Source organism: Catharus ustulatus, chromosome 10 (genome assembly GCF_009819885.2).
Source record: "Catharus ustulatus isolate bCatUst1 chromosome 10, bCatUst1.pri.v2, whole genome shotgun sequence".
NCBI classification, from domain to species: domain Eukaryota; kingdom Metazoa; phylum Chordata; class Aves; order Passeriformes; family Turdidae; genus Catharus; species Catharus ustulatus.
This window is the reverse complement of record NC_046230.1, coordinates 22428105-22445421: the sequence shown is the minus strand read 5'-3', so window position 1 is coordinate 22445421 and position 17317 is coordinate 22428105. Positions and strand designations below refer to the sequence as shown.

The window sequence follows — 17317 nt, the reverse complement described above, 5'->3', positions numbered from 1 at the left end:
GGCGGGTCGCTGAGGCACGGAGAGGGACGGTGAGGGACCGAGGTGGGTCACTGAGGCTCAGAAGCACGGAGAGGGACGGTGAGGGACCGAGACGGGTCACGGAAGCGCTGAGGCACGCAAATGGACGATGAGGGACGATGAGGGACGATGAGGGACGATGAGGGACGATGAGGGACGATGAGGGACCGAGGCGGTCGCTGAGGGGCGGGGGCCCGCGATGGGCGGAGGCGCTGCGGGCGCGCCCCCTCCCCGCCCCTCCACCCGCTCCCGCCGCCTCTCGCGAGGCCGCCGCCCCCCCCCCGCGCGCGTCACCGGCGGAGCGGACGGCGACAACATGGCGGAGCGGCGGCGGCACAGGAAGCGCGTCCAGGTACCCAGGACTGCCCTCTCATCTCTATCTCTCCATCCCCGCCCGGTGGTTCCCCCTCTCCCTGCTTAGAGCGGCTTCCCCCGCGGCCTTCCCGCCCCACGCTGTTGCGAGGCGGCGGCTGCGGGTGGCCCGCGGTGAGCGAGGAGAGCGCCCCAGTCTTGGGGCACCGGGAGGTCCTCAGGCCGGGGCCGCAGCCCGGGCTAGCAGGTTCTCCTCAAAATTTTCGAGCAGATTGCTAAAGGCTGTGAAAGCCGAGCGGGGAAGCTCAAGGAGGAGCCTTTCGGGGCTGAGGGCGGCCGGCGGGGCTCCCGGCACATCAGAGGCGCCCCCGCTTCATCCCCGTGGGCTCTGCGCCCTCAGAAGTTCTTCGGCTCTCCATGGCCAAAAAATGACATTTGGAGCTGCTGCCTATTTTTAATCGCCGTGTTGTACTCAGAATCTCGCCCGTTATCAGTGTCGAACAATAGCTTAGTGCGGGTACCACCAAAACACCGGGGAGCTGCACCTTCACCCGGCGTGTCCGGCCCGTGATCGTAAGCAGAAGACGGGGGACAGATGGTAAAAGAATCTTAAAAGCAAACGTGCCCCAACCAGGAAATGATGCGGGAAGGAAAGGAAATTTGTGTCTAGAAAACATAAACAAACAGGCTCGCCTATAAATAGACCTAATCAGCTTTGAGATCGCGTTAAAATGTAGTGATAATTGTGTGGTGACACTGAGAGACAAGCTGAGGGCTGCTTCGGTGTTTTCACTTACCTGGGAGCCCTGTATGTCGAGGTGTAATTTTTACAGGGAGTTTTACAGAGTTTATAATGCATGTTTTGGGTGTACTTACAGTATCAGTGACCATAACGCTTGTTACTGTTATGTGTTATCAACACTCAGCCTAAATAGTGTTTGTTTGGAGTTTATTGCTCTGCTGTAAGAGCAGATAATATTCGCGGGAGAGATCACAGAGCCATTCAACAATGCTTGCTTCATATGTCACCCTTCTGCTTGGCTGCCCTCTCTCCTTTCTCATCCTTCCCTTTCCCAGCCCACTTTCCCTTCCCCCAGGAAGATGGAGATCTGCCTGGACCTGTAAAGGTTCTTTTTTTCCCTTTAATTCAAATTAGCGAGGCAGGGGGAGAAATGCAAGGAGTAGTTAATCAAAATCTTGTTGAACGAGCCCTATCCGTCACAACATTCAATGAATTATTGCAGAACATCACAGAATTACTCTCTTTTTGAGATTTTTATAGGCTGTCCCTTTCCAAGGATGACAACAGCTCAATAAAGCGCCTGTCAAATCATATTTAAATGTAATTTAATGTTTGTTTAACACCCAAGGCTGTGGTCTTGAAGGCAGTTAAGCACATACCTAATTTCCAGGCTGTTAGCAGTAAAAGTATTTTTCAGATTGTTAGTAATTAAATCGATGTCTGGCTTTTAACACTTAAGGCTGTGGCCTAAATTTGTGATATAATTGTGCAAATAAATGTGTATCTTCATACGTTCCTAGTGTAGGTCAACAACAATGGGAAGTCAAGACAGTGAACAAAGAATAGTGGCAAATGCCCAAGGGGTGTTCTTAATTGGTCAGTGAATAAAACAACTCATATTTTTCTTGGTAGTTGGTTTTGGGTTTCATTTTTCTTAAGCTTTTTGAACTTTACTGGCATATTTGCAGTATTATTATCACGTTTTTCTGGCTCATGCTGCAAGTATCTTCTTTTGAAATGAAGTGTGGGATTTTTATTCGTAGGTGCTTCAAGTGTTTTAGCAGTGTGTATTTAATTTAAAGTGATGTTGGCCCCCTAAAGAGATTATTTCTCATAGTGCATGCAAGTCTGACATCTGAACACCCTGCTGTCATGAAACAGGGCTGTATTTCTTGACAGGAGTGAGGCTCTTGGAAGAAATTGGTGTATTTAGCTGTGGAAGGGTCTGATGTAATGGAGTTCAGTTAGAAAAACCATGGGCACAGAACCTGGGGTTGGAATGAATTTTTGTAGGATTTTATGCCTGCCATCAAGATTAGAATTGTGGTAGTTAGGTCAGATAGCTAGACATGAAAAAATGCTCAAAAATAGTTCAAAGTTCTGTCTAGCCTGCTCCATGTTTCCCATCGGAAGTAGTCACAGGAAGGATCTGTTTTATGGAATGCACTTTCATCAAAAGACACATTGCCCAATGTGTTTCATAGCTTAGACTCTTCCTCTGAAAGTTACAAAAAAGTTGCAAAAATTTCAACTTCAGAAGTTTGAACGAGGATATTTCATAGGTGAAATTCTCCAAGTGTCATTCCTGATGGTAATTTAACTGTGATCAACACAGAGATTAATTCAGCCGTGCAATGGTGAGGAGAGGCTGGTCTGCAGGATGCAGATTGCTTTCCCAGTGGCTCCCATGTGATTCAAATGTCTGAAATCAAGAATGCTTGCTGTGTATAAAGGACTTCCCTGACAGAAAAACAACACATGTTGTCTAATGGCTAGTTTAATCTTTTTATTTTAGACAAAATGCATCTCAAAAGATGGGAGATGGCTTTGAATGCCTGTTACTCCAGCAACCTGATCAAAGCTATTTCATGCCTTGGAACTATATTTTTTTCCATACGTATCCTGAAATATTCACTTAACCACAAAATGTTCAGTGTTGTTTCCTTTGACAGGCATTGGGCCGGGTAACACGTGGCACTGTGCTGGCAGCTCTGCAGTTTGACTGTTAAATAGGCATTAAGTTTTCATTACCTTGGCTGCATTCCACATGCACAGTTTTAGTCTGCCCGTGGCGGGTTTGGGGCTGATCTTTGCGCTGGGATTAACAGCGCTTGCGTTGCACCTTGTTGCTATGTCCTGCACTCCAGAAATGTTAATTAATGCACATAAATACTGCTCTTGAAAAGAGAGAAAACAGCTCCTGGGCAGTTTGGGAATCAGTGTCTCACTGCAAATTGATGGCTGAGGTGGCATCAGTGCCATTAATGACAGGTACTTTCCTTGTTGACATTTTTCCTTTGATTCAAGCTCTGAGATTCTTATGAAGGACATCTACTAATCATTAACTTTATTAATGACATGAGTAATCATTACAACTAACTGTTGTAGCCCACAGTTGGGTGCTGTCATGATTTGGGTTCTGCTGGAAGCAAAATGCAACAGCTGCATTGCTGCTCCTGCGCTGCAGTTTTGTGTGAGTGACTCTGAAAAGGATCTGCAGAAAGGACAATGCAATGATTTTCCAGTAAAGCATATTTCAGTCCAGCTTGCCCATTTGGCTTTATTTTCTTCATAAATTCTAGTAAAGATGAGTGGGATGATAACAAAGGAAAATGGTTAAATTACGTCTGTCTTTGAAAGCTGAGTGGTATCAGCTGATAGAGGAGGAAGAAACAAAGATCAAGGGAACAAAAAGTAGAAAAATGGGCATTAAAAGTAGCAGCCTGAGTTGTCATTAAAACAAGAGACAGTCTTTTGGAAATCTTGAGTTACATTTTTGGAGGTGGGAAGGGAAAAAGTCAAAACAGCTGGCCTGGGGTTGGAAGGGGAATGAAACTGGTGTGTTTTGGCTTCAAAATACCGTACATTGCTCCTTGGATCTGTTTTTGAACTCTGTATGTTTACAGAGTTCTGTATGTTTTGCTCAAAAAAAATTAGCAATGGTTGAAAAGAAAGTGGGAAGAAAACAGATACTTCTGTTTTCATAGGATATGTACTGGACTGAAAAACATCTGCTAATCTTTTTCTGTAAAGAAAAGTTAATGTTTTGTGGCCAGCACATGGCCACGGTAATCCAGAAGAACTGGTTTCTCCACATGGCTCTGCCACAGTTTCTTTTAAGAGACCTGGGGCAGTCCTTGCACTGGTCATCAGTGCAGGAGTCTGGCAGGTTTATGTTTGCTAGTCACTACAGGGATGTCCTAAGAGCAACTCCTAACACCCTGGTGTGTTTGTTTCCCCCTACCCACTGCAGTCATGCCAGTTTGTGTGCTTTTTCCTTTGTCTTTGGCACATTGGTTTATTTTACAAAGTACAAATATCTCAGCAACACTCAGTCCCCTGCCACAGAACATCCAGTGTGAGGTCCTGACAGTCAACAGGGAAGGGAAAAAGACAATCCTGCAGTTCTGCCCAAGCTGTGATGTGCTCAGCACTTTCAGAGAAGAGAAGGGTAATGCAGTTGTAGTGTCTGTGTAATGAGGAGAGGTGTGTGGAATGGAACCTGGGCTGACACAGTGTCATTTTTGCAGCAGACTCTCAGCTTGAAAAACAGGCACCACATGATAAATGTGCTTAAATTTCTTCTTTTTCTTATCTGAAAATGATATAAATTTTTAGGCTTCAGCAGTCTGCTTTGAGGGATGGTGTTCTGAAAATCTGAGCAAAGGAATCAACTAGATAGCTGTTTCATGAAATAAAAGAATTTTGATGACCTGTTTGAAACAGGGGAGCATAAATCCTTGTAATGCATTTGGCTGCACACAGAGTAACTTGTCTTGTTAGTGACACTCATCATTTACTCTCTCCTGATTTTCCAGACACCCTGGTTGTGTTACCAGCTTGTGGAAGGAAATTGTCCTGTTTTGGGTCATATCTGTTTTCTTGTGACTGTGACGCAAAGAGGGAATAAAATGAGTGCAGTTTTCAAACCAGAATTGTGCTCTGCCCTTTTGTCATCCATGGAGACAGGAGCAGGAAAACCTGAATAAGTCATGCTTGGGTAGAGCTGAGGGGGAAAAGGAAGCTCATGGGCACACAAGTTTCAGTGGCTCAGTTCAGATGTTATTTGTGATGTGTTCAGGCCTCTCTGGTGCTGCAGTTCCAGCTGGGGCTTGAATTAACTGGGAACTACATCCATGCATTGAAATCCAGAAGGGACTGTGCTGTGCTTTGACTTGGGAGATAATGGTAAATTTGACTAGGACAGTGACAACATGGACTACTTTTAAAACTGAACACAAAATTTGGTTGAATTGCAACTTCAAAAAGTTGTGCCCAGGGTAATGAACTTGTCATTGCTTTGGTTGATTTCATTTATTGATGGAATATATTATTTTCTTTCAGTCATCTATTTTCATATTTTAACAGAAGCATAGCTCTGCAAACAAAGGATTGAAAATAGGATGAAAAATGGGGATTAAATTGCAGGGGACACTTTCTCAGAATGAGCTCAGTTAAACTGTGGCAGTCCCTCTCACTGGGAAGCTTTTTTTGTTTGGGCTGTTATGAAACTATCCCTCATGGACAAAACAATAGAGAGAAAGGAGCAATAAAAAAAAAATCTGGTGCCAGCCCCTGCCTGTGTAGTGCATCACATGACCCAGCAGGATCATAAATATTTTAGGAAGAAGGAGAAAAACCACCTTAGCAGAGGAATTAACACTGATGTGAATATCTGCAGTTTCTCTGTTTGTTTTACTGTCCGTGCTGTGAAGAACATTTGCCCTGTGAATTGTTCCAAATTTCATTTGCTGACAGGAATTGCTAGAAAAGCAGCATTTCACACACAGTTTCTGCCTGCAATCCCCAGTCTCCTGGTGCCTCATCCCATGTGGCAATGATGGGACACAGTCACTTGTTTTATTTCAGTGCACTGGAGCCCCTTTTGTTGCTGTTCAATTACTCTGATACCAAGTTTGGTGGTTTGATTTACAGTTACTGGGACAACTGTACCATGTAGGAGGACCTGAAACCACAGAACATATATGTGCACTGTCAGGGAATGGTTTTCTTATCTGATGTTCAATACAGATTTTTAAAATTTAAAACTAAAAAAAAAAAAGCCTTGAACATGCAGAAGGGGTAATATCCATTTGAGGACTGTTAGGATCATCTGGCCTAATTTGGGCAGATGTTTTTGAAACTACCTGGTGAGTGAGCATATTTCTGCTTTCATATGGAAGATTCAGACTTTTTAAAAAAGTTTCAGAACTAATGACTGTGGAGTCTTTTGGTCATTTGGACACCACTTGTGTTAATCTCTTAAAAATTCCCCTCAGATAGGAAAAGCAACAATCTCTTCTAGAAGGATACTCATTAACCAGTTGGTTTTGAAAGTTAGCTGTTCAAACTGTTGAAAATTAACAAATCTTACCATCTGAAGCTTTTATTCTGGTGTAACCATATCTATTTGACCTTGCATTTCCATTTAACATGCTGCTATTATAATTATACATCTTAAAAGCAGTAATGGAGGAAGTATATGTTTATTGACCTTTAGGAAAATTAGGTCTTTAAATAGACTCTAAAACTTTTATTCCTGTAACTGACCAGTCTGATTTGTGGTTTATATAATCTTTTTCTTCAGGCAGCATGAGAGGAACAGGTACAGAAAAGGCACTGCAGTGTGAAAAGCTGTCCTGGTGTTCCTGTGTTAGGGATCCACAAGTAGCAGGGGGGAAGTAAACCTTATGGATTAAAAGAATTTATGGGAAAGAATTTTGAGGGAATTAGCATAAGTCAGCTTAATATCCCAACCTGTGTTTTTTTCAGGTATGTTTTTGTGAAGCAGGAACATTAGAAAGTTCTTCCATTCCCTGCTTGCAAATATTACATCTTAATTTTACATAACTGAAAATGCCCATCTCAGACTTCTGTTACCTCTCTGCAAGGTGGTAGAAGAATTCACAGAATTCACAGAATTCATGAATGTGTGCAGACTAAGGGCTCCCTTCTTGTAAAACATTGGTTTTGGTGTTTATGTTTCATCCTGCTGTGCTTTCATCCTGATGTTCTGCTCTGTAGATTGGAAGAATCTCCTCAAGGGTACTCAAAGTCTCATTCTGTAGTCATGCAGTGGGCAAAGAAAGTAGCCAAATCTTTCAGCTTCTTTTCAACATGGTTTTCTCCTTCTCCTGTGAAATCTGAGCTGCTCTGTGTTCTGTCAGAGTGCCTACACTGCTGTCATTTCATACACACTCATTCCTCACCCCGTTTTTCCTTTGTTCCCAGCTTCACAACTGTTTCCATCCCAGCTGTGTGCCTTAAAGCAGCTTCCCATGTGCTGCTTTCCTCTTAGGCCTTCCTTTAGTTTGCTCTTTCTACAGATCTGTTAACCTTCAGTTTATTTAACTTGAGATTTGCTAAGTTCTCAGGAAAAATTATTTCACCTATTTTCACATCCTTTATATTTTATTTGTTACTTATATATTGCCATGAAATAATGAAGACTTTGCAATACCTGATTTTTTAAAGCTTAAATAGGTGATTTTCTTATGTGTTTAAACTGTATTAATGATTTTTGATTTTTCCCACTGTAGGAAGTTGGTGAGCCATTCAAGGAGGAGAAGGCTGTTGCTAAATACCTGCGCTTCAACTGCCCAACAAAATCCACCAACATGATGGGCCACCGAGTTGATTATTTTATTGGTAGGGTTGCTTTTAACCAGAGAATTCTGGTTTCTTCTAACATTTCACTTGGAGGGTGGGAGAGGCTGTTTTACTTTTATTAATAATACTTTATCTATTAAGTACTCATCTTACAGTTTGGTTTTGAAAACTTATCTAGGTATTAGGAAGTCATAAAATTAATCTCACTAGCCTGGAGTAAATGCAATAAACTTTTCACTCTGTGGTTTAAAGGTGTGTGATGTCAAGAGGAATATATTTCAGAATAGTGACTAGTCTTACTTGAAAGATTGATAGGATGTGGAGCATCACCAGAACAGACTGGTCATTGTTGTTCAAGGAACATAGACTAAATGTTAAAAATAATGTTAATTTTTAATTCCATTTTTTTTCCTCTAGCTTCAAAAGCTGTGGATTGCCTCCTGGATTCTAAATGGGCAAAGGCAAAGAAAGGAGAGGAGGCTCTCTTTACAACCCGAGAGTCTGTAGTTGATTACTGCAACAGGTATGACCCAGACTACTCCTTCAGTGTCATTAATGGCTGTAGTTGTGCAGATGTCACAGTTATTTAGGAATCAATGTAACTTGGGCTTTGTGCATCTTAAAACTTTAGTGGCTGTATGCAGAAATAATGATTGTATTTATATTGCTGTGTTTGAGGGTGGAAATGATGTCGTTTCATTGCTTTTGTTCCCAAAACTCTCTCAGGCTTTCATTGCACTGCTTAGGGCAGCAAGGTGAAGCAAAGGAGTTTCCTGAATTTGGACAATATTTGAAGCTAGTAGGGTCAGAGCACTCAAATCTGTCCCTGCTGTCTGAGGAACAGGATTCTGTTCTGGTCTCCCTGTTGGGAATTCAGCAGTGCTCCTTTCAAGGATGTTTCTAATTGGTGACAACCTTAAGAATAGCAAATGCTACATGCTGGTGCCTGCTGGCCATATATTTGTATCTTTATATCTCTTTAGGTCTGTTTGTAGCTGACAGGAAGGGAATACTTGGTATAGGTACCACAGTTTCAGCAGAGCAGTTCTGTTCATTGTGCATCACTTACCAGTGATCTTGATGAGCTGTGTGTCCACTTCCTTAGTTTTGCTATGAAATATATTTACATGAACTTGAAAATAATATTGCAGGGATTGCATTGATGGGAAAGATAATTAAAAGGATCTGGTGGCTTGCTGTATCCTACATCTTGTGTGTTCATTTATATCTGCAAAATGCTGCCTCAGAAAAGTACAGATTTTTTACCCAGTTTTGAACAGATGAACCAAAAAAAGCAAAGCAACAGGCAAGACATGGGATAAGTAGGTCTAGTGTGTGTAGCTGTAAATAGAGCAGATGATGGTGACCTTGCCTTTCAGTCATGCTGGTCATGATTATGTTAGAGAGATGATCTAGAATGGTGTCTAAGAACATAATTGAGTGTAAATGTTGTTCTCACAGCTGCACTTGAATTAATCATTTAACTTGTTTTGTTTTAAGACTCCTGAAAAAACAGTTCTTTCATCGAGCATTGAAAGTGATGAAAATGAAACCTGACAAGGATACAAAGAAAGAAAAGGAAAAAGGAAAGGCTGAGAGTGGGAAAGAAGAGGAGAAAAAGAGCAAGAAGGAAAGTAGCAAAGATGAAAAAACTAAGAAGGAGAAAGAAAAGGAAAAGAAAAAGGATGGTGAAAAAGATGAGTGTAAGAAGGTAAGTACTATGTGTAAGAGAAGAGAAAAACCTGTAACAGATACCATCAACAGATTGTTGTAATTGCACTGGCTCAAAGTTGGTTATTCTAAAATATGCTTTTTTTTCCTGTTTTCATCTCTAAAATATGCTGCTTTTTTTGTTACCTTTTGAATTGGTCTTATTTTGGTCTAGATCAAAAAAGAGGCTTGAGTTGGCCTTTGTGTATGTACCTTGTCATCTTTTAATGTGGGCTGAGTTAATCAAAACCTGTTTCTCTCCAGTGGCAGCAGCAGGGAGGCTGTGTACATCAGTTACCATAGAATGACACATGTGCATGTGACCAAACATCCAAACCAGTGCAGCTGCACCAGTGAAACAAACAGTTTTGCAGTGTTTGGTAACAGGAATGTTTGGAATGTCACATTTGGTATGTGGGGCCTGTAAGTGGCTGTGTAACAGCACTCCATGTCTGCCTGCATCTTTTGAGCTTCCAAGTTTAAACTACTGCTGCTGTACAGGTTTTAATGTGGTTTGGATTTGTTTTCACTCCTGATAGGTTTATTACTTATTTATTATTAGCAGAACAGAATTTCTAAAATGTGGGGAAACTGCAGGAGAAACCTGATGGGTGAATATGGTGCTTCTCCTACATACAGTGGTCTGAGTCAGTGAGAGTTAGTAAGGCAGTGGTCCAAAATTATTCCCATTCAGGCATTCCTAAGTGAAATAATGGCACATTTAGTGAGAGTTACAGTCTTGTCTACAAAGGTCTGGGTGTCAGAAGAAACCTAAATGGAGAATAAAAGAATTATGAACAGAATAATCTCAGTGCAGTCCCAGCCCAGTGTAACATTGCCCAAACCCTGAGGTACTGCAAAATGCTGATTAGGAAAGTAAAAACTCTTCCAATCTCCTGTCAGGGGAGGTACATTATTAAATGTATGTTAATTTTTAAACTGATCATTATTTATTGAACAGATATTTAGTGGATTGTATAAGCCAGTGAGTAGGAACTTGAATGAAACAGAGGATCAAAATCACAAAGTTAATTTCTCACAACGAAGTAAGCAAAGAGAAGCAAATGGGAGACAGAGAAGAAGAAGCACAAGATCCAAAAGAGAGATTGAGGAGGACAAAGAATAAATGGGCAGAAACTGATTCTGCCAGGATGTCCATTTGGTAAATATGGCACTAAAATAGCAAATAATTTAACAAAGTCAGTGATGATGAAGTGTTGTTCCCTGTTCTTGATCCCTGTGCAGACTTCCTGTTGATACCAGCCCAGCTTTGCCAGGCATTTGATGACACAGTGTAATCCTGAAGTCATAGCCTAGTCCTTAGACACTAAAAATGAGATTTCTCTTTATTTACAATTTTCCTTGATTTCTGAGCTACCCAGTTGGTAATAAATAAGAACAGGAGGAAATAAAGTATCTTTACTTAAAAAAAAAAAAAAACAAAAAAGTGTGAACATGATCTTAAGTTTATGAAAAGTTGTCAGATTAAATATAGTAACAGATACTAGAAATGAAATAAAAATATATCATAAAAATCATGTACAATATTAAATATAGAAATTAAAACATTCATTTTTTTATTTTATATATAATGATTTGTATATGCATTTTTAATACATAGTGATTTTTATATATAATATATTAGGTAGAAGTAAAATATTTATGTTTGTCCTCAGGATGACACCCCAGGAACACCCAAGAAAAAGGAAACTAAGAGGAAATTTAAACTTGAGCCACATGAAGACCAAGTTTTCTTGGATGGAAATGAGGTAAGGTTTACAGGTGCTTTTCAGTTTTGGGTGTCACCATGCTATTGTCAGACAATAGCTTAATTTACTGGATTTCTGCAAACTCCTTGAAGTGTTGAAAGAAAAATTAATGGCAATGTGATGGCTGATCTTGAGAAGATATTTCAAGGAGGTTAAAGACAAGTAAATAGAGAACAGTAACTTTTAAAAAATTCCAAAGAAAACTTCCTTACCAGTAGTTGAGGTGTTGGTGGCTGTGAGATAAAATGTTTGTCCTTGGATTGGATTCAGGGGCTGACCCTGCCTGGGACAGGAGGATGGGACAGAGACTCCTGAGGTCCCTCCAGCCCAGCTTATCCCACAGCCACTGCATGCCAAAATTGTTCTAAGCCAAACAAGCCTTCCAGGACACCATGTTCAGTTGCAGGAGTGGGAATAAAAAATATCTGCTTGGCTTTGTGATCTGAGCAGGCAGGTGACCCTTTGGCATTCCTGAATGCTCATTCTGTCTTTACCACTGAAACTGTGGCCTTGAATACTTCTATGAGCTTTGCTGTTCTGGAAGACAAAAAATTTAATTAATTACCAGCTCTGTAATGTACAGAGTCACATTTGTGCTTCTCAAGTTTGGGATAAGTGGTAAGTTCTACTGTACTGTGCTGATGCTGTGTGTAGCTCTACTGGAGTCTCCCCCAGGATTCTTGTGTTCCTTTGATTATAAAACATACATGGCAGCAGATTCTGTAAATAAATCACTTGTGCAGAAAATGTGTTTTCCCTTTGTATCTTGATTTTACCTTTCTCAGTTCTTCTACACTTGCTTTGCTCTGTTTCATCCCATCTCATGTGGAATCACACCAGCTCTGATCCTACCTGTCATCTTTACATGAAGTGCCCATTCCAAATGAAGCTGCAGCACAGTATCTCCAATATCACAGTATTTACTGCTTGTCTTAACATCAGTTACTTCTCTCTTTATTAATGAGCTGACATTTTCTAACAACTGTAATTCACAAGAGCTTTTTTTATGTACTAGCTAAAGCAGAGCCAGTTCCTGTGTATTTGCATTAGAGTGGGTTTTTCCCTTTCCTTCATTATTTTGCATTTACAAACACTGGATATCACACACTTACTGCCCAGTCACCATCTTCAGCTTGCTCGGGCTCACAGAACAGCTGGCTGGCAGCAGCTGCACCTGAATACAGTTAACTTTGGCACCCTGTGAGAAGCAGAATGTTAAATATTTATTGCATTACATGGAATCACCACTGCCTTCCAGGTGCCCTTCTGCTAGCTGGTATTGACACATCTGCAGTGAGGGTTGCTGGTTTCTATTAACCAGCAGCTTCTTTTCATAGTTAGAAGCTCAGATTCAAACTGTTTTGTTTGCTAAGAAAAAAAACCCAAATGCACAGATTTTTTCAGTTCAGAAAATCCTGCACTTTTATCAAGAAGTTTTTAATTTATGACTGAGCAGCTCAGATTCAAATAGATCCACAGTTCTCACACAAACACTTGGCTCTGAGAGTTGCAACTGTAGACATAGAGATGACAGTGCTGTGGGACAGAGGATCCAGTGCCACTGACCTGAGCCCAGCACAGGGCCTGCAGTGAGTGTTCCAGCTCTTCAGTCTGGGTGCTTTCTCTTCAAAGCTCACAGGACTTTTTGTTTCCACTTAGTGAACTTGGGAAACTTTTTAATTTTTTGCCTTTTTTTTTTTTGCTTCATGCTGAACAGCATTAATGAATAAAGATACAACCAAACCTTGATTCAGTGATATTTCAGAATCTTTCATTTTCCCATCAGTTCTGCTGTCTGATTGTTTTCCTCAGGATTGCATCACCTGTCAGTTCCCCTTCCTAGGAATCACGACCCCTTGCCCTGCCCCGGTGCTGACCAGAGGGCCTTTTGTTCAGCACCAAGCATTGCAGCCTGGCAGTGAGTGTTTGGGTGAGGGATACAGGAGGTGTTTATCAGAGAGCTTGTTCTGAGTGTAAACCACATCATTTCTCTTGTAGGTCTATGTGTGGATCTATGACCCTGTTCACTTTAAAACTTTTGCCATGGGACTTGTACTTGGTAAGTCAGAGTAGACACAAGTTGTTTATTTCTGTTGCCTTAAGCAATGAGTTGTCCAGTGGGCACATGTGGGTTATGTAAAAATATGAAATATGTTATGAGTCATACATTTCTGACCCTAGAACTTGTATTTGTGTAGAATAAGAAAAATCAGCTCATTTCATTTTTTAAATCTAAAATAGTATCGATGTTTAATGACTCTAAGGCAGTATGAATGAGCAGTAAGGCTGGAACCTCTGTACACGTACCAGGAAAAACTAACGCTACTTCTCGTGCCTCTGTGCTGCCCTCCCTGCTCAGTGATTGCCGTTATAGCCGCGACCCTGTTCCCGCTCTGGCCAGCCGAGATGCGGGTCGGTGTTTATTACCTCAGCGTGGGCGCCGGCTGCTTTGTCGCCAGTATTCTGCTCCTCGCCGTCGGTGAGTGTGGGCAGGCGGGGTCTCAGAGGCACAGCCCAGCTCTTCCCGAGCTCGGAGCTGGGCGGTGCTGCTTCCCGGGACGTTGTTCGGGCGGATCCTGTGCGCGCTTCCCTCCGGCCAGCGGGTGTCACAGTTGTGCCACGGGAAGAGAGAGAGAGCTCAGGCTCGTGTCACCTGTTGGTGTTTCCTGTGTAGTGCAGATTCATTTAGTGCCACTGTATAAACAAAAAAGTGCAGAACAAACCCAGAGCTGCACATACAAATATATTAGAGGTGAGAATGGTGTCACCAGGATTTTAAAGCTTTCTGTGGCAGAGGGGTTAAGAGTTAAATCAGAGATAAGATCCATGGTTAGTGGGGTGGAGGAGACATGGTAAGAACAAACTACTCCAACAGAGCTATTGTGGAATGAGGGATTTCCCCCCAATATCCCCCAGTCCCTGGCTGGGGGTGGGCATTGGCAGTGAACATCTCTTACAGCATGGTTGTACACTCTGTGTGTCTGTAACAAAATCCAAACTTTCCCTTTTTTCACACAGCTCGCTGCATTCTTTTCCTTATCATCTGGCTGATCACTGGAGGAAGGCATCACTTCTGGTTCCTGCCAAACCTCACAGCAGATGTGGGATTCATTGACTCCTTCAGGCCCCTGTACACACACGAATACAAAGGACCAAAAGCAGACTTAAAGAAAGAGGAAAAAGCAGAATCCAAAAAGCAGCAAAAATACGACAGTGAGGAGAAATCAGATAGTGAGAAGAAGGAAGAGGAGGATGGGAAAACAGAAGCCACAAGGAACTCGGGAACAGACGGCTCAGGAGGAGAGCGACATTCAGACACTGACAGTGACAGGCGCGACGATGACAGGTCCCAGCACAGTAGTGGCAATGGAAACGACTTTGAAATGATCACAAAAGAGGAACTGGAACAGCAAACAGATGAAGGGGATTGTGAGGAGGAAGAGGAGGAAGACACCGAAAGTGGGCCTTCACATGGAAAATCATAACTCACTGTGGTTTGGGACTAAGTATGTGCAAATGGTTGGATTTTCTTTGTTGGCTGATCACCAAAACATAGACCATACAGTAGCATCTTTGTTTGCTGAAATATCCGTGTTACCAAACAGTTTTATATCTAGTTCCTTCATTTTTTTAACCATTAACTTGATTACTCGGTACTGTGTTAATCATTAATATCCATTGACGGAAGTTTTATCAATTTGACAAGTTTTTTATTGATTGATAGATTGCCCAGATTGTCCTCAAACATACTGAAAGACATCATTTTCTGGTACTTGCATAACTGGTCAATTAGTTTAGCTTCTCAAAACTTGCTTTTGTAAACCAGGTAAAAGTTGAATGACCAAATCTCAGATTATTCCTAGTTATCCTCATCTGATAGTTAGGTAAAGCCCTTCTTAGCCCACAGCCTTCTTGATATTTTTCTTGATTTTGTTTTCAAAAGATTGTGAGAACTTTCCTGAGAAAACTAGTTTTAGCAGAAGTATTTTGCTGACAGTAGAGGAGCTGGTAGTGCTGAATTTGGCTGCAGTGTTCTCTGTTTCTCCAGCCTGTGTGCCAGCAACTGAGGAAATCCAAATGGTTTTGTGCATCCAGTGCAGAGAGAGATGTCATCTCCAGCAGGTGAAGGAAGCAGCACAGTTTGGAAATGATGGCTGTTTTCTTTCTCCTGCTCCATCATAATTTAAAAAAAAATGTATTCTGTACATAATTTACAAATAAAGCAAACCATTTACTTTAACTGCTACTTATTATTTAGAGATTTGATCCAGCATTCAGTTTGTATTATTGAAGCCATGTTGTGGTGTATCTATCAGAGAAATGCAAGTGGAGAGGACCTCACAAAGTATTTGTGTATGATTGGTAGCTGTTCCACAGAAGCTTTAGTTTTGTGCCAACATTCCATGTATTTGAGTAAATTGATCTTTATTAAATGAAAGCAAACACCAGAGCTGTATGGATGCCTTAATGTGAAACCTCTCTGTACTCCAGACCTGGAGTAGTTGTAAGCTGAAGAGGCAGGAGAGTATTGGTGTGCTCCCAAAGCTGGGTGGCTCAGAGCTGATGTGAAATGACCATTAATAACTTTTTGTAAATCCCTCGGAGGAGCCGGCACCGTGTCTCCTGCACATCCCTTCCCGCTGCCTCTGTGGAGGATGGACTGCAGGTCTTGGCTGACTGAGCATGGAAGAAGTTACAACTCAGCCTCTTTCCTCTCAAGGACTTTATAGATTTGATTGTCTTCCCAGCCCACTCAGAGAAGATGAGGGTAAGAGAATTTTTTTCCCTATCCTAAATTGCTTCCCATCCTTCCAGCGTCAGCATTTTGGATGAAGATACCAATTTTTCAGATTGTGCAAATATATACATCATCATGGGTGCATTGATAAACAATTCATGGATATGTATTTGCTTCTTAAATCCTGAATAGTTAACTCCATAAGGAAACAGATAAATTGGATCACTTTTTTATTAATATAGCAAAAAAATTAAAGGACCCATTAACTAAACAGATTGACTCCTGGCCACTTGTGTGTTCTCAGTGATGAAAAGAGCTAACAAAGTCCTGTTGTACCTGAGTGGGGTGTGCACAATGTGGTGGGGAGAGCAGAGCCTGCATTGGGGCATCAGAGGGCAGCCAAGCCCTGGACATGGTTTTAAAAAGTTAATGCAGTGGTTTTCAGTGTTTTCAACTACATTTCCTCCTCCAAGTGAAATAACATCTCCAGGGCCATGCTGAGCAAATCAAGTAGAAATGGTCAAATAAAAACTCTGCTGTTGCCATCTGCAGCCTGTTCAGGGGGTGTGTGCCACGTGCCAGGGGACACGTGGGGACAGGTGCTGGGTCTCAGAATTTACCATCAGAACTTGTGCTGTCACCTTGACAGAGTTCCAGGCTAGAAACTGAATTGGCCTTAACTCCTCCCTTGGTCTGCTGTGAACAGCTCTGATCTCTGAGGTGGGGTAACAAAGGTCTGGTCAATGGTTAAGGAAAGAACTTCATGACTCATTACTTACTGTAAACTTGTTTTCCTAGAAAGATCTCCCAATATTTCTGAAGCATTTTGGAATAACGTAATGAAAGAAGTGTTTACAACGTGCCAGTAACAGTAAATTTATGAGTGGACTTAAGGTATAACAGTAAACACTTCCAGTCCAAAGAGGAAATCACAAAAGGACTTTGCCACCTTCAGATTTTTCTACCAGGCATTTCAAAGTTCTTAATGATTTTGAATTTTGAGAGTCTAGGGTGACCTCATGAGAACAAATGTACATATATTTAGTGAAAAATTATTCAAATAACTACACTACTAAAATTCCTTCCTGCAATAAAATTTTATAGTGCTCTTACTGATATTCCTCCCAGTATAATTTTCTGGGTTTTTTTCTTTGCAGGAAGATATGATTACTCCTATATATTCTTTTAAATTAAATATTTACTGGTAAAACACAAATTAGTATCAATGCAGATCAGTATTCAGCAGAGATCTCTGGTACAGATACAGTAACCTCAGCTCACCTGTTGGGTTCTGAGGTCCTTAAACAGGCAACTTTCTCTAGCAATTAAGAAACAACTAAAAATTATTATTTGATGAACTTGCTGATTTCTCTGTCTGTAGAAAAGTTACAGTAGCAGGGGGATTGTAAGCAATTTTCA

At 41.4% G+C, this 17317-nt stretch overlaps 1 protein-coding gene across 1 annotated transcript; it reads left to right on the top strand.

The window, feature by feature from the left end:
* The first annotated feature begins 298 nt into the window (after positions 1-298).
* Positions 299-16169, top strand: SEC62 (SEC62 homolog, preprotein translocation factor). Its single transcript, XM_033069109.1, has 8 exons — positions 299-370; positions 7612-7720; positions 8099-8204; positions 9182-9392; positions 11068-11160; positions 13159-13219; positions 13520-13639; positions 14179-16169. The coding sequence occupies exons 1-8, from the start codon at positions 335-337 to the stop codon at positions 14643-14645; spliced, it is 1203 nt and encodes a 400-aa protein (XP_032925000.1). The 5' UTR covers positions 299-334; the 3' UTR covers positions 14646-16169.
* The last annotated feature ends 1148 nt before the right edge of the window (positions 16170-17317 follow it).

What these genes read in the sequence shown, in the direction of transcription:
- SEC62 (XM_033069109.1), top strand. Translation starts at nt 335, where the DNA reads ATGGCGGAGCGGCGGCGGCACAGGAAGCGCGTCCAG. An exon ending in GTAGTTGATTACTGCAACAG is followed by an intron (nt 8,205 to 9,181) that starts GTATGACCCAGA and finishes TTTTGTTTTAAG; the next exon opens with ACTCCTGAAAAAACAGTTCT. An exon ending in TTTTCTTGGATGGAAATGAG is followed by an intron (nt 11,161 to 13,158) that starts GTAAGGTTTACA and finishes TTTCTCTTGTAG; the next exon opens with GTCTATGTGTGGATCTATGA.